General features: G+C 38.1%; 1 protein-coding gene across 1 annotated transcript in view; it reads right to left on the bottom strand.

Annotated features, from left to right (window-relative positions):
* The window catches only part of WEE2 (WEE2 oocyte meiosis inhibiting kinase), a 40,580-nt gene extending 16,588 nt beyond the window's left edge, over positions 1–23,992 (bottom strand). The window contains exons 1-4 of the mRNA XM_069086993.1: positions 23,941–23,992; positions 19,518–19,585; positions 18,418–18,867; positions 3,214–3,368 (exon numbers count right to left, since the gene is read on the bottom strand). Coding sequence (XP_068943094.1) covers positions 3,214–3,368; positions 18,418–18,867; positions 19,518–19,585; positions 23,941–23,992 — 725 coding nt within the window. The remainder of the gene's footprint in view (positions 1–3,213; positions 3,369–18,417; positions 18,868–19,517; positions 19,586–23,940) is intronic.
* Positions 23,993–25,092: the final 1,100 nt, after the last annotated feature.

Below are 25,092 nucleotides of genomic sequence, written 5' to 3'. Positions count from 1 at the left end.
CATCTCATCAGTACCTTCTACCCTTTTGATTGGACCCTGACTGGAGGCTGGGACTATGGGCTTCTGTTTAAGGAGAAATCTCAGTGCAATCTTCTTCCCATTTACCATCGACTGTATTGCCTTTGAACTTCTTTTGATTCTCCATCATGCTCTTTTTGCCAAGTACCTTCTCCTCTCTCCTTCCTTCCTCCCCCAACCCCCATTTGCCTTTTATATGTTGTCTTCCCCATTAGATTACAAGCTCCTTGAGGGCAGGGACTGCATTTATTTTTACATGTGTTTGTGTCCCCAGTACTTTCCATAGTGCCTGGCACTTAGTAGGCAAGTTAATTGACTGATAGGACTGACAGCCTCAGGACTACTAGGGTACTATTCTCTGAGCTCAAGAGAGCTCAACTAAAGTGAACTTCCTAAGGACTACATGAAGGGAAAAGAGGTACTTCTCTTTAACCACAAGCTGTGAGTTACCTCTTTGCCTCTTGGGAATGTTTTGTACCAACTGTTATCATCACATTATTAAATAGCCCTAACTAAAAGCTAATTAGATCCAGCTGTTAATTAATGGGGAGCACACTCCCAAGACAGAACTTGGAAGAAATAGTATTAGAAATCAACCCCAACTCCTCAGGGTTACACCCCCCAGAAGCCTGAGGTGAGGAGTAATCTGCTCCCCTCTAGGAACCCAATCTATCTATGGGAGGAGAGTGACCCTAGAATAATGCCATACACTCCCTAACTCTCACTCTAGTGATAATAACAGGCCTGGAAACCACTTTTTGGAAGTGACTCAATTTGGGGAAGAACTGAACTTTGAGTTTTGAAGTCCTTCTCAGCTTTAGTCTAAATAAGTAGATTTAACATGGGTTAAATATGCAAAGTTTCTTATAAGACAAGTTTAGCATAACGTCACGTTGAACAGTAATAATAAAAAGTCTGCTTTCTTGATCAGAAAAAAAATGTTTCTAGAGCTCTAACAACCTTGAGACTTGCTGTCAACTGGTAATTTCCTATTTAATTAGTGGTTCTTGTTAGTGTTTCCATGCAGCTGAAGGACAATAACTGTCAATTCCTTCTAAATTTCAGCACCCAGGGAGATAAACCTGTCCACCCTAACTTTTCCTCAGATAATTTCAATGACTAAACCTTCTGAGGGCTGATTTTTACTGTATAGGAAGAGGGAGGAAAACAGATAACCAGAAGACAGGATTCACACAAATATCAATGTCTTTACTCAATCATTTGCGAGTGAAAATTTGTGAGCATGTTCACATGTTTCAGCAAAATCTGGGGTAGGTATGTGTTTAGTTGAAGTTAATCTCCTTTTCAAGGTCCATATATTAAAACTGGCCATAAAATTCACCACCTTGACTGTCAAAAAGTTTACTTTAAGTATCATTTCTGGCTTATAGTGAGTAGTATACATCTAGACAAGTGCTACATTTCAAAGAGAAGCTACCATTAGAAATACTCAGAACCAGAAGCAGGCTAATAATTTAGCTTGTGCTGAAGCTCCATTTACTGAAGATTCTGGTGATATTATCCTGGGAATCTATTCTAATCAATGCAATGGACCTAGCCATAAAGAAAATAAAATCCAACTTGAAACATTAGCACAAGGAGTGTCTCAACACAGACTGATTCTGTCAGTAGGCTTCCTTTCCCTGAATTTTAGGGAAAAAAAAAAAGATACCTTTAAAACAGGGAAGCTGTCCTGGAACACACAGCAAGTGAAGAAACGTCTACCTTCCAAACTATTTTGTTGGGCAATTCAATTCAGTTGTTTAACTAGTTAGCTCCCACATGACTCCCAACTACCTATGGATACCTCAAACCTTTTCCCTACAGCCCCCATAGATTGGACTCAAGACAACATGCCCACCCTGTAAACATAAGGTACTATGTTTACCCCCAGTACTCAACCGCAATTAGAAGAGGATCCAATTTCACCAACTATTCACCTTAAAAAAGATTCAGTCAACAAACATTTGCAAAACAACTGTTTTAGGTAGTGGAAATATAAAGGAAATATATATAAGGAAATATAAGGAATATACCCTCCTAACTGGGGCAGCTAGGTGGTACAATGATGGAACACTGGTCCTGAAGTCAAGAGGACCCGAGTTCAAATTTGGCCTCAAATACTTGACACTCACTAGCTGTGTGACCATGGGCAAGTAATTTAACCCCAAATGCCTTACCTTCCCCCCTCCAAAAAAAGAAAAAAAAAGAATCCAACCACCTGTGATACCCTAAAGGAATTTGCATCCCATCAGGGAGACATACAAAAACATATATCATATTTTCATATACATACACACATAACATAAATATATGCAAAATAGACACAAGGGTTATCAAATCTTTGTTAAATATCAAATACATCTGGGTTTCCATTGTAAAAGCAATGGGTTTTAGCCAAAATTGTCGAGGTTTCATGTGTTAACAGGGACACATGCAGAGAATTTTAATTTGATTAAAGCTGAAATCTCAATTTTACTTCTTAAATTTTTCACTCTCCCTCAAAAGTCAGGATAGTTCATTATTTGGGGGGGTGGAGGAGGAAGGCAAGGCAATTGGGGTTAAGTGCTTTGCTGAAGGTTACACAACTACTAAGTGTGTCAAGTGTCTGAGGCGGGATTTGAACTCAGGTCCCTCTGACTCCTGGGGCAGTACTCTATTCACTGTGTCATCTAGCTGCCCCAGTTCATTAATTCTTAAAACAAAAAAATGCAAAAATATTTTTAGCAGCTCTTTTTATAGTAGTCAGCTTAGAGGGTATCTTTATTGTGGCATGGCTAAACGAATTTAATTGAATATTATGTCATAAGTTCTGATATTGACTGTTACAGAGGAAACCGAGAAGACCTCTATGAACAAATAAGAGTAAAGTGAACAGAACAGCTTATACATTCAAAACAGCAGAAAACCAGCTCTACTGAATGCAATGACAACCCACCAATTAAAAAAAAAAAACAACCTTTTCCTCTCAGAGAGAGATGATGAACTTACCTACAGAAAGACACACATTTTTAGGCATCACCAATGTAGGAATTTGTTTTACTAGATTATGCATGTTGGGTTATTCATTTTCTTTCCGTTTTTTGATTTTTCAATTGTTCAGTGGAGGGAAAGGAGTCAGTGAGAGGGAGACATTATCAATGCACATAAAACAAATTAAAGGAGTCAAAAAAAGATAGGCATGATGACACTCACAGCTCCCCTCTTATTTTCCTCTTGCCGCTGGATTGAGAGACCATCCTTCTGTAGGATTCTGGGGTGAAGGGATTCACGTTGACCTGACTTGAGGACATCTGGTATGTGCTAATGTCAGGTGTAAATCGGAAGTGCTTAGAGCTTCTTGTACATGGCTTTCCAGAAGAACATATATTACTCGTTAGCAGGGTCTGATTTGAGAACAACAACAAAATTAAATTTCAAAAGCATGTCGGGATTGGACAATTTTTATTTTAATCTATGATTTCAATGGTAAAGGGAGTTCATGGTGAAACTGACAGGGCACTGAGACCTTAAGTGACTAACTGATGTTAGGCAGATGCCAGACCTGAACACACGACTTCACCCTCTTGCACTTGGGCTCTGTCCCTCTTTCCCCCCTTCCCCCCCACTCCCAACCACTCCTTCTCTAATATAAAAACTGTTCTATATCTCTGAGTACACATTAGGTAAATTAAAGCCACCACACAGGACATACAGGAGCTAGAAACCCTTATTCTAAGACACTCATTCTCTCGAATATAATCCAGGCCCCAGCATTACATTGCAGTGATAACCCTTTAAAAAAAAAAAAAAAAGAGTGACAATTCTTTCATGTCATACAAATCAGCAGACAATTTTACAAAGTGAAGGCTTCTCCCAAATTATACAGGGCCTGTGTGCTACGAAAAGGGGGATGGGAGAAGCAAAATAAAAGGCCTTCATCCTAATGAGGTCCCAGAAAACAAAGCCAAAGGGGGTAAAAAAATCTCATAGTAGGAATCCATGATGACTTGGCATCTGTGCCTGGCAAAAGTTTAAATCCCTTGTTCTACACTTTCCATGAGGATATGGAAAATATAAACATTAATTAATATGCAGAAAATTCTCACAGTGTACTCAGTGGTCATGATTTGACCCCAAGCATAACTGAATCCCCACTGAACTGTGGGAGGAAAATGTTTCCTAGTGGAGAGAGAGAGAGCCAGCCTCAAAATTAGTATGACCTGACCTCAGGCTTCATCTTTGATACCTGTTCATTACATTTGGCCACTTGCAGTTCACTGAACAGGACAGTGCACTTCCATCTGTTTCTTTGTATGGTCTCCCATGCCTGGAATGCTCTGCCCCTCCCCCCCCTCACCTGACTTTTACTTTATGATTCAGCTCAAATTCTACCTTGTACAGGATGTCATTCTTGGTTTCCTCTCTAACCTGTCCTCTGCTTATTAGCAGAGATCACCTTCATATGCCCTGCATATATCTTCTACATACTTAGTTTCATGCTATCCTCCCCCACTGGAATATAAACTCTTAGAGAGCAGGTACTTTTTGTTGTTGATTTTCCCCCTCTTTTTTTTTTTAACCCCATACTTAGTACAGTGCCTGGAATATAAGGCAAATGCTTTTTGATTAACTGGCTGTGTGATCCTAGGTGAGTCACAAACTGAGTGCTATAGGTAACTCTTTAAGACTTAACTTGAAAATTTTTGCAGCAAGCATCTTTGCTAAAGGTATTATTGCCAAGATATATAGGGAATAGACTCAAGTTTATGAGAATAAGAGCCATTCCCCAATTGAGAGTAAAAAAATAGACACGTTTCAAAGATTAAAAAATACAAGTTATCAACAGAGATTTGGACAGAGGGAGTTCTGGATTACTAATAATGAGTGAAATGCAATTCAAGCAGCTTTAAGGTTCTACCTCATACCTTTCAGATTAATAAAGCTGATTCAAAAAAAAGAAAGAAAATGACAAATATTGGAGGTGCTATGGGAAAACCAGTGTTATAATGCACTCTTATTAGAGCTTTGAAACAGTACAGTCATTTTGGAAAGAAGTTACTCAATAGCGCATAGCCTTTAACAGAACAATGCCACTACTAGGTGCGTATCCAAAGAAAGAAGACCCAAAAGAAGAAGAAAAAGACCTATATATTCAAAAATATTTGTGGCAGTAAACAAGAAACTAAAGACATACCCATCATTTGGGGACTGACTGAGCAGGTTGTCATCTATGAATATGTCATAAGAAATGTAGAAAAGGGGAAACCTGAAAAGACTTTTATGAAATGTTGCAGAATGATGCGAGTTAAGACCAAGAGAACAATTTATATAGCAACGACAACATTGTAAAGATAAACAACTCTGAAAGCCTGGAGAACTCTAAATAAATGGCCAACTAAGACTTCATTGATAAAGCATGCTATCTACTTACTGACAGGTGATAAACTCACACAACAGAATTTTTTTTTTGACATTACCAATTCAAGACTGTTTTGCTTACAAGGTTGTTTTTTTCTTTTTCAGTGGAGGGGAGGATAAAATACAGTCTGGTTAACTGAAAAGATAAAATTAATTCTTAAGCATGGTAAATTACAGAGAAGGTACAGATCTGCATTGACAGAGGAAGTGTCTTCATATCAATAAAATCACCGGTTTAGTCACTACTCCCTATATGACTTAAATCCATGACATAACTGAGGGGGTCTAGGTTTACCTCAATTTCCTCATCTGTAAAATGAGCTAGAGGAGGACAAAACAAACTACTTCAGTATCCTTGCCAAGAAAACTCCAAATGAGGTCATGAATAGTTAGAAAAAAAAAAACTGGATGGAGCCAAGATGGCAGAATGGAAGCAGTAACTTTTCTAAGCTCCTCTGTGAATCCCCTCACTAAACTTTAAAAAGTGAATCTCGGGGCGGCCAGGTAGCACAGCGAGTAAGAGCACCGGCTCCAGTGTTGAGAAGACCTGGAGATTGAATCCCGGACTCAGACACTTAGCACCCACCCAGAAACACCTGGCCGTGTAACATTGAGCAAGTTACTTAACCCCGATTGCTTAAAAAAAAAAAAAGTGAATCTCAACAGATTTTGGAGTGTCAGAATCACCTGGGAGACAGAGTGTGGCAGAATCCAACCCTGCACCAGCCCAGACTAGAGAGCAGACTACAGCAGAGTGAGAAGGAGCCCCAGCCAGCAGACTCACCCACCCCAAGGGTGAGTCTAAGCTGTCTCACCAGCTTCTCACCAAGGCACAGGAGGCTCCTTCAGAGCTGGGTAAGAGAAAGCTCAGGGCCTGCAACTGAGCACTGCTCTCCTGGGGCTATCAGCCCCCAGCCTGGAAGTTTTAAAAATCACCTGCCTGATTTTCCAGGGGCCAGGATGGCAAAGTAAATTGGCTGTTTCAATTCCCCCCCTCCCTGACCAAAAAAACCCAGAGATAAATGTCCCATCAAGAGTAAAATCCTGAAATAGCAGAAATTTCCTCTGGTTTAGGAGTCATGGAGAAAGGGTGTAACTGAGGCAGTAAGGAGTCTGAAGTGAAGGGCAGGAGCGGTCCCCAACAAGCCCCCCTCACCTGACCATCAAAAGCCTGCCTGAACTGTAGCCCAGGGGCATAGAGGCAGAAATCTGAATCATCCAGACAACCCCTCCCCCACAGATTACTCTGTGAGCCTCAGGGTAACTCAGCAGAAAAACTGAGACTCCTGGCCTTGGCCTCAATCTAGACACCCAGAGGCTACAGCACACAAAGCTAACAACCAGGCACCTAGCTCCCAGCCTGAGAAGCTTGGGTCAGAGCCCTCTATACCCCAGGAGCAGAAATACACTTTAAATAAAAGACAGGAAATAGGCAATCACAATGGGCTGGAAGCAACATGCAAAGGCAAGACCAAGGACAATAGAGTACTATTATTCTGAAGGAGAAGAATCATTTTCAGGAGACACCATGGACTCTGTCCACACCTGAGACCACAGATGGAAATATGAACTGGGTCTCAAAGCCCAAAAAGCATTCTTGGAAGAGCTCAAGAAAGATTTTAAAAGCCAAATTAGGGTGGTAGAAGATAAATTTAAATCTACAGTGACCAAATTGGAAAAAAGTTTCACTGAAGAAAACAAATCCTTAAAAAGTAAAATTAGTGAACTAACTGGAGAAAATGCCTCCCTAAAAAAGGACCTTCAAAAACTAACCAAAGAGAATAATTCACTAAAAATCAGAATCAGTCAAATGGAAGCTCAGGACTCTATGATGCACCAAGAGTCAATCAAACAAAACACGAAGATTGAAAAATTGGAAGAAAGTGTAAAATATCTCACTGGAAAAACAACTGACCTGGAGAACAGATCCACGAGAGAAAATTTAAGAATTATTGGTCTACTGGAAAGCCATGATGAAAAAAGCAGCCTGGACAACATCCTCCAAGAGATTGTCAAAGAAAACTGTCCTGAAGTCCTAGAATCAGAAGGTAAAATAATTATCAAAAGAATTCACTGGTCTCCTCCTGAAAGAGATCCCAAATTGAAAACTCCAAGAAATATAGTAGCCAAATTCCAGAATTACAAAATTAAGGAGAAAATATTGCAAAGCATCCAAAAAGAAACAATTCAAATATAGTGGAACTACAGTCAGAATTACACAGGACCTAGCAGCTTCAAAATGAAAAGATTAGAGGGATTAGAATTTGATATTTCATAAAGCAAAAGAGCTAGGACTGCAACCAAGGATTAACTACCCAGCAAAACTAAGCATAATCTTTCAGGCAAGGAGATGGTCATTTAATGAAATACGGGACTTCCGACTTTCCTGATGAAAAACCAGAGCTCAATGGAAAATTTTATCTCCAATTACAAGACTCAATTAAGACATAAAAAGGTAAACAAGGAACACACACACTCACACATACACACCTGCACACTCATGCACACATGCATATAATTTGGGATGCAATAAGAGCAAAATGTTTACATCCCTATATATGAGAAGCTGATCACTGTCAAAATCAGCATTTATATGATTATCATGACCTTTGAAAGTGTGATACACACATAGAGGGTGTGGGTATAAATGAACTAATCTGATGATAAAAAAAACTTATTAATGGGGTCAAAGGGACTGTAATGGGATAAAAGAAAAGGATGAGACAGAAAAAGGTAAATTATGCCATACGAAGAGGCACAAAAACACACTATAGTAGAGGGGAAGGAAAGAGGGAGAGGAATATCATTTGAACATTATTCTCACTGGTTCTGGTTCAAAGATTGATCAACATAATCAGTTAAGTTTAAGATTCTAACATGAAAAGACACAAAAATTCATTAAACAGAGGGAAAGAAGGGAGGGAGAGGAGCACTGTATGAAATTTACTCTCATTGGTTTGGGTTCAAAGGGGGAATAATATATTCTGATAAGTATAAAAATCTATTGTGTCCTATAGGCAGTAACAGGGTAAGGGGGGGAATGAGAAAGGGGAGGGGATTAGAGAGTAGGTAAAGAAGGGAGGGTCACAGGGAAGGAACACTGAGGGAGGTGGTGGTCAAAAGGAAAACCCTTAAGGGGGGAAGGGAAACAAAAACATAAGCAGGGGAGGGAATAGGATGGAGGGAAAAAGACAGATAGTAATCATTACTGTGAATGTGAATGGGATGAACTCTCCCATAAAACAGAGGTAGATAACAGAATGTATTAAAAACAATAATCCTACAACATGCAGTCTACAAGAAACACATTTGAAACAAAGGGATACCCACAGGGTAAAGGTAAAAGGCTGGAGTAAAATATATTATGCCTCAGCTAAAGTAAAAAAAAGCAGGGGTAGCAAACCTTATCTCAGATAAAGCAAAAGCAAAAATAGATCTAATTAAAAGAGATAAGGAAGGAAACTATATCCTGCTAAAAGGCACCATCTAGAATAAAGCAATATCATTACTTAACATATATTCACCAAGTGGTATAGCATCCAAATTCCTAGAGGAGAAGGTAAGGGAATTAGAGGAAGAAATAGATAGCAAAATTGTACTAGTGGGGGACCTTAATCTCCCCATCTCTGAACTTGATAAATCTAACCTCAAAATAAACAAGAAAGAAGGAGGTGAATAGAATTTTAGAGAGGCTAGATATGATAGATCTCTGGAGAAAACTGAATGGGGATAAAAAGGAATGTACTTTCTTCTCAGTGGTTATGGTACATACTCAAAAATTGACCATGTACTAGGGTATAAAAACCTCACAATTCAGTGCAGAAAGGCAGAAATATTAAATGCATCCTTCTTAGATCATGATGCAATAAAAATCATATGCAATAAAGGGCCATGGAAAGATAGACCAAAAACTAATTGGAAATTAAACAATTTAATCCTAAAGAATGAGTGGGTCAAACAAGAAATTATAGAAACAATCAGTAACTTCATTCAAAAGAATGATAATAATGAGACAACATACCAAAATTTGTGGGATGCATTAAAGGTAGTTCTTAGGGGAAGTTTTATATCCCTGAATGCACACACGAATTAATTAGAGAAAAGGAAGGTCAATGAATTTGGCATGCAATTGAAAAAGCTAGAAAAAGAACGAATTGAAAATCCCCAATTAAATACTAAATTAGAGATACTGAAAACCATAGGAGAGATTAATAAAATTGAAATTAAGAAAATTCTTGAATTAATAAATAAAACTAAGAGCTGGTTTTATGAAAAAACCAATAAAATTGATACACCCTTAGTCAATATGATAAAAAATAAAGAAAACCAAATTACGAGTATCAAAAAATGAAAAGGGTTAATCTACCTCCAATGAAGAGGAAATAAAAAAAATAATTAGGAATTATTTTGCCCAATTTTATGCATATAAATTTGACAATCTTAGTGAAATGGATGAATATTTACAAAAATAATTTGCCCAGATTAACCGAAGAGGAAGTAAATTACTTAAATAACCCCATATCAGAAAAAGAAATCTAACAAGACATCAGTGAACTCCCTAGGAAAAAATCTCCAGGGCCAGATGGATTTACTAGTGAATTCTATCAAACATTTAAAGAACAACTGATTCCAATACTCTACAAACTATTTGGGAAAATTAGTGAAGGAGTCCTACCAAATTCTTTTTATGACACAAATATGGTACTGATACCTGAATCAGGAAGAGATAAAACAGAGAAAGAAAATTATAGACCAATTTCTCTCATGAATATAGATGAAAATTTTTAAATAAAATATTAACAAAAAGACTACAGCAACTTATATAAAAAATAATACACTTTGATCAGGTAGGATTTATTCCAGGAATGCAAAGATGGTTTAATATTAGGAAAACCATCAGTATAATTGATCATATCAACAATAAAACTAGCAGAAACCACATGATTATCTCAATAGATGCAGAAAAGGCTTTTGACAAAATACAACATCCATTCCTATTAAAGACACTAGAAAGTATAGGAACAAATGGGTAGCATCTATTTAAAGCCATCAGCAAACATTATATGTAATGGGGATAAGCTAGAAGCATTTCCAATAAGATCAGGGGTGAAACAAGGGTGTCCACTATCACCCTTCTTATTCAATCTGGTACTAGAAATGTTAGCAGTAGCAATTAAAGAAAAAGAAATCAAAGGAATCAAATTAGACAAAGAAGAGACCAAGCTATCACTCTTTGCAGATGATATGATGATATACTTAGAGAATCAAGTAAAAAACTACTTGAGACAACAAATAAATTTGGCAAAGTTGCAGGATATAAAATAAACCCACATAAATCCTCAGCATTCATGTATATTTCTAATGAAATTCAACAGCAAGAGATAGAAAGAGAAATCCCATTTAAAGTTACCGTAGACATTATCAAATATTTGGGAATCTACCTGCCAAAACAAACCCAGGACCTATATCATCACAACTACAAAACACTTTTCACACAAATAAAGTCAGATCTAACTAATTGGAAAAACATCAGTTGCTCATGGCTGGGTCAAGCTAATATAATAAAAATGACAATTTTAACTAAATTAAATTATATATTTAGTGCCATGCCAATCAATTTACCAAAAAAACTACTTTATAGAGCTAGAAAAAATAACAAAATTCATTTGGAAGAACGGCCCAGAATATCAAGGAAATTAATGGAAAAAAAAATGCTAGGGAAGGTGGACTAGCTATACCAGATTTTAATCTGTATTATAAAGCAGCAGTTATCAAAACTACTTGGTACTGGCTGAGGAATAGAGTAATGGATCAGTAAAATATATTGGGCACATGACACTCCACAATCAATGACTATGGTAATCTATTGTTTGATAAACCCAAAGACCCCAGTTTTGGGGTTAAGAACTCACTATTTGACAAAAACTGCTGGGAAAACTGGAATATGGTATGGCAGAAACTGGGCATAGACCATTATCAAACACCATATACCAAAATCAAGTCTAAATGGGTGCATGATCTAGGTATAAAGGATGATACTATGAGCAATCTAGGAAAGTAAGGAATAGTTTACCTGTCAGATTTACGGAAAGGGGAAGACTTCATGACCAAACAAAAATTAGAGAGCATTACAAAATGCAAAATTGATAACTTTGACTACATGAAATTGAAAAGCTTCTGTACAAACAAAGCCAATGTAAATAAGATTAAGAGGTAAGTGGAAGATTGGGAAAGGAATTTTATAACCAATGTCTCTGATAAAGGCCTCATTTCTAGAATACACAGAGAATTGAGTCAAAACTATAAAAATATAAGTCATTCCCCAATTGATAAATGGTCAAAGGATATGAATAGGCAGTTTTCAGAGGAAGAAATTAAAGATATCTATAAGCATACAAAAAAATGCTCTAAATCACCATTGATTAGAGAAATGCAAATCAAAACAACTTTGAGATACCACATCTCACCAGTCAGATTGGCTAAATGACAAAACAAGAAAATGACAAATGTTGGAGACGACGTAGAAAAATTGGAAACGAATGCATCGCTGGTGGAGTTGTGAACTGATCCAACCTTTTTGGAGAGCAATCTGGAATTATGCCCAAAGGGCTATAAATAATTTCATACCCTTTGACCCAGCAACAGAACTTCTAGGGTTGAATCCCAGAGAGAGATCATAGAAGTGGGAGGAAGACCCATATTTACAAAAATATTTATAGCAGCTCTTTTTGTGGTGGCAAAGAATTGGAAATTAAGGGGGTGCCCATCAATTGGGGAATGGCTGAACAAGTTGTGGTATTTGAATGTAATGGAATACTATTGTGCTATAAGAAATGAGGAGCAGATGGACTTCATATTTACCTGGAGAGGCTTATACAAACTGATGCTGAGTGAGAAGAGTACAAACAGGAGAAATTTGTACAGAATTACAGACACAATGTATGTTTGGCAACCAGTTTTGATAGACTGGGTTCTTCTCAGCAATGCAGGGTTGTAAGTCAACCCCAAAAGACTCATGATGGAGAGAGATGTCTATATAGAGAAAGAACTAGAAAGAACTGAGTTTGAATCCAGATTGAAGCAAACTTCCTGATCTTTTTCTTTTTCGGTTTTGTTTCCTCTTTCCCCATTGTTCATTCCATCTGATACAATCCTTTTTTATAAAATTACTGTCTAATGTGAAAGTATTTGTAGATCCTATACTTGATTGTATGCCATCATGGGCGGGGGGAGGGAAGGGAGGGAGAGAAAAATTTGAAACTCTAGGAATTGTGGAACTGAATCTTGTAAACTAAAAGTAAACAAACAAATTAATAAAGACCAAAAATTAAAACAAAAACAAAAAACAATTGAACAGGTGGTACAGTGAATAGGCCCTGGAGTTAGAAGGACCTGACACTTACTAGCTATGTGACTCTGGGTAAGTCACTTAAACCTGATTGCCTCCAAGGAAAAAAAAACAACATTTGAGCAGCAATGATAAAAGAGAGAGTTTCTTCACTGGTAAGAAGTAGGAGGTCCAGACCAATAAATAGATCTATTTAACCTTAAGAAGCAGCTGTTAGCTCAGTGGATAGAACACTGGGTTTGGAGTCAGGAAGTCCTGTGTTCCAATCCAGCTTTAGATATGTCCTACCTGTGTGACCTTGGGCAAGTCACTTAACCTGTTTGCCCCTGGAGGAAGAAATAGCAAACCAATTCAGTATCTTTGCCAAGAAAATCCCACGAACAGTACAATCCACAAGGTCACGAAGAGTCATTAAGACTGAACAACATTTACCTCAAAGGATTGTTGTGAAAGATCAAATGGGAAAGTACTACAAAATTTACCAAATATCACACAAAAATCAAAATGACCAAAAATACATTTCACTATCAGTTCAAACACCGAGCACACAGTAGATTTAACAAAAACAAACTTTCCTGACCAAAACATGGTGGTGTGTAAAGTACTTTGGATTTTAGAGAATCAAAATAGAGTTTGAATTCTGGTTCTGTCACTTTTACTAACTGGTTAAAGCAGGCCACCTCATGTCCAGTTTCCACTTCTATGCAATAAGGGTTTTGGGCTAGATTAGCGTGTTTTTTTTTTTTAAAGCAATTGGGGTTAAGTAACTTGCTCAAGGTTACATGGCCAGTTATTTCTGGGTGTGGTGCTAAGCATCTGAGCCTGGATTTGATCCAGGTCATCCCAACACTGCAGCCGGTGCTCTTACTCGCTGAGCCACCTAGCTGCCCCAAGATTAGGGGTTCTTAATCTTGGGTCTGTACATTTTTAAAGTATTTTAATAACTATTAATAACTTTAATAAAGTATATTTAATAACTATTTTAATAATTGTTTCTTTTATAATCCTATGTATTCTATGCATTTGAACACCTTATTCTGAAAAGGGGATACATAGGATTCACTAGATGGCCAGTGAGGTCCATGATAAAAAAAAAAAAAAAAGGTTAAGAACTCCTGGACTAGTTAATCTAAGATTCCTTCCAAGTCTAGAAGTACTAAGAATTTCTTCCAGAACTTCTCTTTCCCGTACCCATTCATTTCTGGGAGGCATATGCATTCATTCATTAAAGTCAGTTGCCTTGGATTTTGCCACCCAATGGAAACAGCTAACTGTCTATTGAGTTTCACCTCTTTGCAAGTAATTTTAAACCCTTATTCCTGGTTAGCCATAAATTATTGAATGCCAACAGCATTTCAGTTTATGTACAGTAGGGATAGTTTATACATTCTCTCCCAGCTCTTATTCTATAGAGAATTGATCAGGCTAATTTTGCTTAACTGCTGTCAGGGACAATTCAATGGTGGAAAGAGGGGGAAGGAAGCTATGTTGGCAAATGACAGATGTAAAAAATATGGGATTCAGGGGTGGCTAGGTGGTGCAGTAAGTAGAACACCGGCCCGAGTTCAAATCCGGCCTCAGACACTTAACACTAGCTGTGTGACCTTGGGCAAGTCACTTAACACCAATTGCCCTCCAAAAAGGAAAAAGAAAATTTGGATCCACAGTGGAATTGGTTAGGTGCACAAGACATAGTAGTCAATTATTATAGTAATCTGTTTGATAAATCCAAAGACCACAACTTCTGGGAAAAGAACTCAATATTTGCCAAAAACTGCTGGGAAAACAGGAAAATAGTATGGCAGAAACTAGGCATAGACCAACATCTTACAGTGTACCAAAATAAAGACAAAATGGGTACACAGATTTAGATATAAAGGCTGATACTATAAGCAAACTGGGAGAGCAAGGAATAGTCTGCCTGCCATTTATGGAGAACAGAAGAATTAATGACCAAACAAGAGATAGAGGAACATTATGAAACACAAAATTTTGATTACATTAAATTGAAAAGATTTTGCACAAACAAAGCCAATGTAACCAAGATTACAAGGGTAGCAGAAAACTGGGAAAGAATTTTTATAACCAGTGTCTCTGATAAAGGCCTCATTTCTAAAATATAGAGAACTGAGTCAAATTTATAAGAATACAAGTCATTGCCCAACTGATAAATGGTCAAAGGATACGAACTGGCAATTTTTAGGTAAAGATATTAAAGCGCTCTATAGTCATATGAAAAAATTCTCTAAAGCATTACTGATTAGATAAATGCAAATCAAAACAACTCTGAGGTACATCAAACCTACCAGATTGGCTAATATGACAAAACAGGAGAATGATAGATACTGGAGAAATGTGGTAAAATTGAACACGGATGCATTGTTGGTGGAGTTGTGAACTGATCCAACCATTCTGGAGAGCAATTTGGAACTATGCCCAAAGGGCCATAAAAATGTGCAAGCCTTTTGACCCAGCAATATAACTTTGAGGTCTGTAACCCAAAGAAATCATAAAAATAGGAAAAGGACCCACATGTACAAATATTTATAGCAACTCTTTTTGTGGTGCCAAAGAATTTGAAATTGAGGGAATGCCCATCAGTTGGGGAATGTCTAAACAAGTTGTATATGAATATAATGGAATACTATTGTGCTATAAGAAATGATGAACAGGCAGACTTCAGAAAAACCTGGAAAGACTTATATGAAATAATGCTGAGTAAAGTGAGCAGAACAAGAAGAACATTGTACACAGTAACAGCCACATTATGCAATGAATAACTTTGATAGACTTATCTCTTCTTAGCAGTGAAAAGATCCAAGACAACTCCAAAAGGCTCATAATGGAAAATGTGGTCCATATCCAGAACAAGAGCTATGGAGTTCCGAATACAGATTGAAGCATATTATTTGCTGGTTTTTTTCCCTTTCTTGTGGTTTCTCCCATTGGTTCTAATTCTTTCTTACAACATTAATAATGTGAAAATAGCTTAAATATGAATGTAGAAATTGAGCCTATATCAATTTACATGCCATCTTGGGGTGGGGGAGAAGAGAGAGATGGGGAGAAAATTTGGAACTCAAAATCACATGAAGTGAATGTTGAAAACTAAAAATAAATAAATTAAAAAATATATGAATTCATTCAATTAGCCCTTCAAGGTGTGAACTTCCAAAAAGTAAATTATTTGCTGATGTCAAATATCACAAGGGGAAGGGAAGGGTTTCTCAGTTGTTTTTCAATCATGTCTAACTCTTCACAATCCTATTTGGGGGTTTTCTTGGCAAAGATACTGGAGTGGTTTGCTATTTCTTCCTTCAGCTTGTTTTATAGATGAAGAACTGAAGCAAACAGGGTTGAGTATGACTGGCCCAAAGTCACACAGCTAGGAATAAGCATTTATATAGTACCAACTGGGTGCCAGGCACTGTGCAAGCACATTTTACACATATTATCTCATTTGATCTTCCAAATAACCCTTTGAGGTAGGTGCTATTCTCTCCATTTTACGATTCAGGAAAAGAGAAGGGATTTGCCTAGGGTTACAAAGCTGGTAAGGGTGGTGGCTCCATTTGAACTCTGGTCTTCCTGACTCCAGGTTGAGTGCCCTATCCACTGCACCATGGCTGGGAAAGCAAAATAAAAGGCAGGCTAAAGAAGATAATAAAGAGGGCAGAGAAATAAGTCGTAGGGACTCTTAAGAATGAAGGGAAGTGGGAGGGCTGCTAGGTGGCACAGTGAGGAAAGTGCCTGCCCTGGATTCTGAGGACCCAAGTTCGGTTCCAGCCTTAGATACTTAACATCCATACACAAAAACTAGTCGTGTAACCTTGGGCAAGTTACTTAACCCCAATTGCCCTCCAAAAGGAAAAAAAAAAGGATGAAGGAAGTGCTTACGTGATTTTAAAAAAATGCCAAAAAAAAAAAAAAACCCCACAAAACACATGGAACACCCTGGGAGGGAGACAAATCCTCCATCCTTGTTTACTGAGGTTAGCAACTGATCATCAATTAGAAGGGAAAAAGGAGTCTGAGCCCCCTATCCATTTAATAGATATTTTTCAGTAGGACTTTGCTATTCTGTATATTGGAAGGCCCAAATGGTTAAAGGATAGGAAGAAACACTTCCCCAAAAGAGAAACTATTAATAATCATAGGAAAGAATGCTTCTAATTACTAAATAAGCAAATCAAAACAACCTTGAGGGTTTCCACCTCATCCCCAGCAAATTAACAAAGATGAAAAAAGAAAGATGTGTTGGAGGGGTGGTGGGTGGTGGAAGGACAGGCACACTAAACCACTGTAGGTTAAGCTGTGAATTTTAATTATTCAGAGTAGCAGTTTGGAATTGGATAAAGAAAGTGACTAATCCCTTGACCTAGAGATTTCACTTTTAACCCCCAAGGAAGTCATGACCAAAAAAAAAGTTCCTTTAAAAGTACCAAAATATTTAAAGCAGTACTTCTTGAGGTAACAAAGAACTGGAAATAAGGTAGCTGGAAAATGGCAGAACAAATTATACAAACATGCTATTAGTGTGCTATAAGAAAAGTTAAACATAACAAGTACAGAGAAGTCTGGAAAGACTTAGAGGAACTGATACAAAATGAACTAAATTAAACTAGGAAAATAATACATAGAAAAATTACAGCAATGTAAATGGAAAGAATTAAAGTCTAAATAATATTCCAGAAATGTAATGATCAAACTTTGCCTCAAAAGAGGAGGCATAAGAAAGTAACCCTCCCTCCTCACTGCAAAAGTTAGGTCCACAAATACGAACATTGCAACGAAGTTAGACTTGTTTTGACGTATTGGTTAATTTTGCTTAATTTCCCCCTTTATGTCCTCACTCCTCTTTTCTTTTTAAAAGTTTTGTTTGTTTGAAGGGATAGCTCTTTATAGAAGAAGGAAAGGTAAATACTATAAAAAGAAAGATACCAATAAAAATCTGTTTTTTAAAAAAAGGATAAACTAGAAATTTTCCTTAATGTGATGCAAATTTCATCTCAAGTCTTGCCTATCTTCATGCTTGGTCTGCCTTCCCCTAATTGATTATTTCCAATTTATCCCATAAATCGCTAATTTGCATATAATTGTTTGCTTTGTCTCCTCGGTAAGCTCCTGGAGAGTAGAGACTGTCTTTTGCCTTCCTTTGTACCACCCAATTCTTAGCACAGTTAAACTCTTAATAAACGTTTATTGAGGGGTAGCTGGGAAGTTCGGTGGATAGAACACACACAGGCCCCAGAATCAAGAAGACCCGAGTTCAAATCCAACCTCAGACGCTTACTAGCTGTGAAACTCTGGGAAAGTAACTTAACCTGGTTTGTCTCATTTCCTCATCTGTAAAATGAATTGTAAAAAGAAACGGCAAACCACTGCAGTGTCTTTGCCAAGAAATCCCCCAGTTGAGCTACGGAGAAGCAGACGCGACTGAAATGGTTCAACAACAAATGTTTATTGACTGACCGATCATCTCAAGAAAACGTTAGACTGCTTAAAGTTTGTTAAGATTCACAAATAGCACACTAAATGGAAATATAAAAGTTATTCTGCTTTTTTCCCCCCTGGAAAACGCAAAACACACTGTATCTCCGAAAGGGAAATACCTGAAACAGACAGACTTTAGACCTCTTGAATACTCTTACCTTGGGTGTACACGGAGAGTCATAAAGTTGCAGTTTTTTCCAGGATACCACTGGGGTCCTAGAGAGGTCAACTATAGGGCGTGACAAAGGGCTCTGCAGCAAGGAGACGTTTGCGGTCCGGTCGGGACTATCTCTGGAATTGCTGTGAGGGGCTGTAGGATGCCCGAAGGGCATCCCCTGAGGAACCACACTAGTCAACGGCGACTGAGGTTCCACCATCTTCTCTGGGGTCCGAAATGATGATGCAGGCCAATTAGAAGTTGGTGAAGAATATGGAGAGATCTGGGAGGCTTCCTGGAGTTTCTTACCGTTTATTCCTTCTTCCCTTCCTCCTAGGTTCCCAGCATCTTTTTCACTAGGGAAGGAGACATTCCATTTCAGCACCAGGTCATCCTTTATCTTATTTCCTTCCATCTCAGCCAAAAGGGCTTCAGAGTACTGGTCAGCAGTCTGCAGGAAAGAGAGGAGAGGAGAAAATTTGGTCCTCAAGTTATAGCTTTCCCTCTATCCAATACAGACGTCAAGAAATACTTCAAATATTACCTACCAATTGGTACACCACTAACGCTAATTAAACACTGCCCACCTCTGTAACCTTCAAGATTGTGATTACAGGACTCCACTTACTTGGAATAAAGAAAACCCCTTAGAGGCTATGAGACATTAAAACCAATTCTATTCCACAGTCCCACCTTCTAGGTCCTCCACTCATTCTCCCCTTACCCCTATGCTTCACATGCTAGCCAAACACGGATTTCATTTTCTAGATGTATTTTTTTTAAATACCACTAACAAAAGCTTGGGATGTCGTCCATTCTTGCAGAGAAATAAGTGAGCAGTAAACTCAGCATGCACTATTTATAAATACTCACCTGCCCGTGTTTTAAGCTAACAGCTTGTAATTACCATTCAGCCCACCGGTACTTAATCACCAGAGCTAAAGAGCCTCACATAGACTTTGGCTCTAACTCAGGTCCCTAACAGGCCAACTTCTCTGGATCCTCTGACATACTCACCTCAACTCAGATTCACATGGGCTGTATCACTTAAAGTTTCAGAGAAACTTTCATAGGGCTGTCAGGAAGGATAAAGAGACTGACCAACGATAATCTTAGGCTTTTAAAATTGGAAGGGTCTTTAGGGATCATCTGTTCTGTCAGGTAAAAGGCTAGAGAGGAAGATTAACCAAGCTTAAAAGATGGATAAAAATCACTACCAAGAAGAGGACTGCTACTATTTTGTGTAATGTTTTATACTTTTAAATATCTTTCACTACAGTTTCTCATTTTGTTCTCACGATCACTTGGGGAGGGGGACAAATATTGCAAAGAAAAATGAAGGGAATGAAATGAGAGAGAAAATCCAAACTAAAATCAAGCAAGAACACTCATGGGAAAAATGAATTCCTCTTTTAATTAGATTTTCTGCCTGCTTAAGGAAGAGATCCTAAAAGTCTTGAGAAGAGAAGAATTCTCCAGTATTCATAACAAAGATGGAGACAGAAATAGTTTCCTCCTCTCCTCTCCTTTCTTTCATTCTCCCTCCTATAAAAAACTCCCAAAGGGTAAACTTGGATAGGTTTAAAGCAATTGGCACTAAGGCATGAATGACTGATAGGCTTAACCCTTTTAGAGGGGATTTGTTTCCCAAACTAGAGTCTATTACAGGTTCTGGATTTGAATCCTAGAACTGCTATTTGCTATGTCCTTGGGTAAATCACTTCCCCTGATCATTGGGCACAGTTTTCTCTTGTGCAAAATGAGGTAGTAAGACTAGAAATTTTTGAAAGCCACTCCAAGTTTTCTATCCTCTAATTCTAATTCCAGAGATCTTCAAGTAGAGGAGTTGGGGGAGGGAAAGGGGGGAAGCAGGTATTGCTGGTTTTTAGCAGTTATGTTGCTTCTGTGCCTCAGCTAATCAGGGGGAGCTCTGCCAGCACCTTACTCCCCAGGAAAGCCCCGGGGGAATACAAAACACAAAGAATGAGTTTTATTTATCAGCACCCAACCCCGCCCCACCTACCTGCCCTTCCTCACCTTTGGAATCGATGCTTGCTGTACCCACCCCCTTCTGGAAAAAGCAAGTCACTCACAGAATGAAAATCTTTTCTTTCTTGATCACATTTGTTTCTACTATATTAAAGGCAAAGGTTTAGTAGTTTGTTTAAATGTTTGTTTGAAGATTTGTTTTTATTGACAATTACTGTTTATAATTTCTCTCATTTTGAAAGTCTCCAAAAGAGGAGAGGGTCTGGTTTTGTAGTGTGGGTTGGGGAAGTGATGAAGAAAAGAGACCAAGCTCTGCAAAGAGCTATATGTGAAACTGTTTCTTCTATATGTGAAACTTGTCTCCAGTGTAGCATTTGGGGCAGGTGAGCTGCCTTCTGGCAATGACATTCCTCTTGGTCTTATTTAATGTATCATTTCTACCTCCCCTTCTTAGAAGTCTGGGACTACTGGGAAAAAATAAGTGTATATATGACCCACTGTGACCATATCACAGTGGTCCAAGGAAAGTAATTGATGATTTTGGAGGGGTAGGGCAAGTCTGGACCTGTGATTTCATCACGTAGAAGGTAGCATTTATATGGCACCTACTATGTGCCAGGCCCTGCACTAATTACTTTACAAATATTTCTTTTTTGACCCTCACTACAACTCTGAGAGGTAGGTACTATTATCCCCTTTTTACATTTGAGGAAACTGAGGCAAATACAGGTTAAGTGACTTAAAGGTCACACACCTGGGGTCTAAGGCTAGATTTGAATCAAGTATGGGGATTTTCTCATTAAGGGTAGGGCAAAGTTCTGTCTCTTCTGCAATTTATAGTCTCAAGAGAATTACCTGGGACCCTAAGAGGTTAAATGACTTACCCCTGATTGCATAGTCAAGTAGGTGCCATAGGTAGATTTTGAACACAGGTCTTCCTAATCTTACAGCCAACTAACTCTCTGTCCACTGGGCCATGCTGCCTATTTGACTCGAGGTTGCTTAAATTTATCATGCTGATTTGACTTCTTCATCAGCTGCTTCTTTGTTCCACATTGAGGATTGGAAAGATCATGGGATTCAGAGTCAGAAGAATGTGGGTTCACACAAGACTCCTCCGTCACTACCCTTGTGACCCTGGGTCACATTTTTAATAAAACATTTTTAATGTTTAATGGGCTTAATTTCCTCATGTCTAAAATGAAGGGAGTAGATGACTAGACCAGAGATGTCAAACACACCTTAGGCTATCAGCAACATTGCTGAGTGTGACCCAAACAGATTAAAATGTAAGTGGGAAACACTCAACAAAATAAAAAAAATACAATAAAACATAGATAACATTACGTTTTAAAATGTTTACTTGTTTCAGACTCTTCATGATCCTATTTGGGGTTTTCTTGGCAAAGATACTGGAGTGGTTTGCCATTTCCCTCTCCAGTGCATTTTACAGATGAGGAAACTGAGGCAATCAGGATTAAGTGACTTGCCCCAGGTGACACAACCAGTATGTATCTGAGGCTAGATTTGAACTCAGGTCTACCTGATGTCAGGGCCAACCCTCTATCTACTGCTACACCTAGAGCTGCCCATACATTTTATAACTCATTACAATATGCTACCTCTTTGAATCCTTATGTACAGAATACGGTCCCCAGTTTCTGTTTAACACTACTGGACTAGAGACTAAGGTTATACTTCTGAGTCTATGATACTAAGTACTGTTTAGCATTTATGTAACTATTTTCAGGTTTGCAAATCTCTCCATGTGTATTTATTCATTTGATCCTCATGACAAGCCTGTAAAGTACGTTCTATATTATGCCCACTTTACAAATCAGGAAACCAAAGTAGAGACAAATTGAAGTGATGTGTCCAGAGTACACTAAGTGACAGGCAAGATTTGAACTCAGGTCTTCCTGACTTCCAAGTCATGCATTCTATCCACTGGGCTATCCAGCTAGCTGCCCTTGTTCATTTAAAAATATTTTACTGACAATTATATACATTATATCCTTTGATCTTCACCACATAGAGAAGCAGACATTATAGATATTTTTAAGCCTCATTCTACAAATGACACGGAGGCTTAGATAATTGGGAGGGGGGGGTGGCTAACAATAGTATTTTATTTTTTCCAATTAAATGTAAAGACAATTTTTAACATTCATTTAAAAAACTTTGAATTCTAAATTTTCTTGCTCTCTTCCTGGACCCTCCCTGAAATGGTAAGCAATTTGATATAGGTTGTGAATGTGCCATCACATAAAACATATTTCCATATTAGTCATGTTGTAAAAGAAGAAAAAGACCAAAATGGGGGAAAAACATGAAAAAAAAAGTGAAAATAGTATGCTTTGATTTGCATTCAGACTCCATCAGTTCTTTCTCTGGATATGGATAGCATTTTCCATCATGAGTCCTTTGAAGTTGTCTTGGATCATTGTTTTGCTGAGAAGAGCGAAGTTATTCATAGTTGATCATTGCACAATGTTGCTGCTTCTGTGTATAATTTTCTCCTGGTTCTGCTCACTTCACTTTGCATCAGTTCATGTTAAGTCTTTCCAGGTTTTTCTGAAATCCACCTACTCATCATTTCTTATAGCACAATAGTATTCCATTACATTCATATACCACAACTTGTTCAGTCATTCCCCAATTGATGGGCATCCCCTTAATTTCCAATTCTTTGCCACCACAAAAAGAGTTGCTCTAAATATTTTTGTACATGTAAATCCTTTTCCCTTTTTATGATCTCTTTGGGCAACAGACCTAGTAATGGTATTGCTGGTTCAAAGGGTATGCACAGTTTTGTAGCCCTTTGGGCATAGTTCCAAATTGCTCTCCAGAATGGTTGGATCAGTTCACAACTCCACTAACATTGCATTAGTGTCCCTGATTTTCCTACATCATCTCCAACATTTGTCATTTTCCTTTTCTGTCATATTAGCCAAGACAATTTTAAAATAACAATAGTTAACATTTAGAGAGCACTTTAGTTTGTTTTTTGCTTTTTGGAGGGGGAAGAAAGGGCAATTGGGGTTAAGTGACTTGCCCAAGGTCACACTGCTAGTTTTTGTGTTAAGTGTCTGAGGTTGGATTTGAACTCAAGTCTTCCTGACTCTAGGCCGGTGCTCTATTCACTCCACCATCTAGCCACCCCAGCACTTTAGTTTGTAAAGTACTTTATAACTGTTTCATTTTATCTCCACACCCTTCCTAGTAGGTGATATTATTATCCCCACTTTACAGATGAGGAAACTGAGGCAGGTTAATTAAGTTATTTATATATTTACATAAGGTTATACATATAATAAGTACTTACTCTAGGTCTGGCACTCTCTCCACATGGACATCTAACTTCCTCAGTAACTTGCCCACGGTCACATAGCTACTAAGTATCAGAGGCAGGAGTGAAAGCCAGTTTCCCTCCTGATTCCTAAATTCAGAATTTTATTCACTGCCTACCACTTTTTCAGTCTCGTATTGTGCCAATGTGGTGCTATCATTCCTAGGCGTTTCTTGCCAGACTCACTGTCAACAGCAGTAAATTTTCCTGAAATGTTCCTGGTAGTGATGGCATTCATCACAACGTTCACACTCCCACATGCTTGTTACTCAGCAACAGCGCACCTTAGGATCTGGTTGGTTTGCTTCATTCAGTTATCAGGTTTGTTTTGCTTTTTTTTTACTGTGAACATCTGACCTCAATAGAACATTTGCTGGAGCATCATGTCTAGTCTCATACTCCAGGGATGGTATTTGAGTTCATTTTCCTTTCCTTTATGACAGCTATATTAGAGAATATTTGGATTATGTACTTTCTAGTCTCAGGAACTGAAGGAGTTAATTTATGTATCTAGGCAGAAATTATGGCATTTATTGAATCTTGGAACCCATTTTCTTGGGACAGAACCTGTGTGTGTCCCCAAAAAAAGTAGGGGCATATACTCTAATGATAAAATAAGGTTTGCCTGAGGGAGAAGGAGAGAATAAGCATTTATATAGGGCACCAATGTTAAGTCTTTACCAATATTATCTCATTTCATCCTCACAAACACCATGAGAGGTAGATGCCCCTAATATCCTCATTTTATAATTGAGGAAACTGAGAGACAAATCAGTCAGGTGACTTGCTCAAGGTCACACAACTAGTGTCAGAGGCAGGATTTGAACTCAGTTCTTTTTGTCTCCAGGTCTGGAATTCTATCCACTGTTCTTAAGCTCCTTTCTAGTTCTCACATTCAATGTCCTTATCTAATTTAATTTTGTAATAAAATTAAGTGTTTGGTTACTTATTGAAAATTTGTATTAACTTTAAGGATGACAGAAGAGTTGGGTTGAATATATCCACCTGTCCCTTAGAAATTACTTCCCCCTTGGGGTGTGTGTGTGTGTGTGTGTGTGTGTGTGTGTGTGTGTGTGTGTAACTGAACAGGTCTATAAATCAATACAGTCATATGTCTATATGTGGGGATTTGGGGTTACCCTGGAAGCTTTGAATGGTCATTACTGCTCCTGTGACTAAGGAGGACCATGTAAGTACAGAAAAGGTCTTCCCTATAATTTTTCTTCTCTTGGCAAAGACTTGATTGGGGTGCAGGAGCTGGGGGATGGTACAGAAACAGAGAGCTGGCAATGGTAATCAGTGGTGAATCTTAAACTTGACAATAATGTCAAAAGGCAA

The sequence above is a fragment of the Petaurus breviceps genome, unplaced genomic scaffold (assembly GCF_028583685.1).
Source record: "Petaurus breviceps papuanus isolate PSGF00001 unplaced genomic scaffold, PetGlider_PUasm1.0 181, whole genome shotgun sequence".
NCBI classification, from domain to species: Eukaryota; Metazoa; Chordata; class Mammalia; order Diprotodontia; family Petauridae; genus Petaurus; species Petaurus breviceps.
Note: the sequence above shows the minus strand (reverse complement) of the source record. Positions and strands in the feature narration are given on the sequence as shown.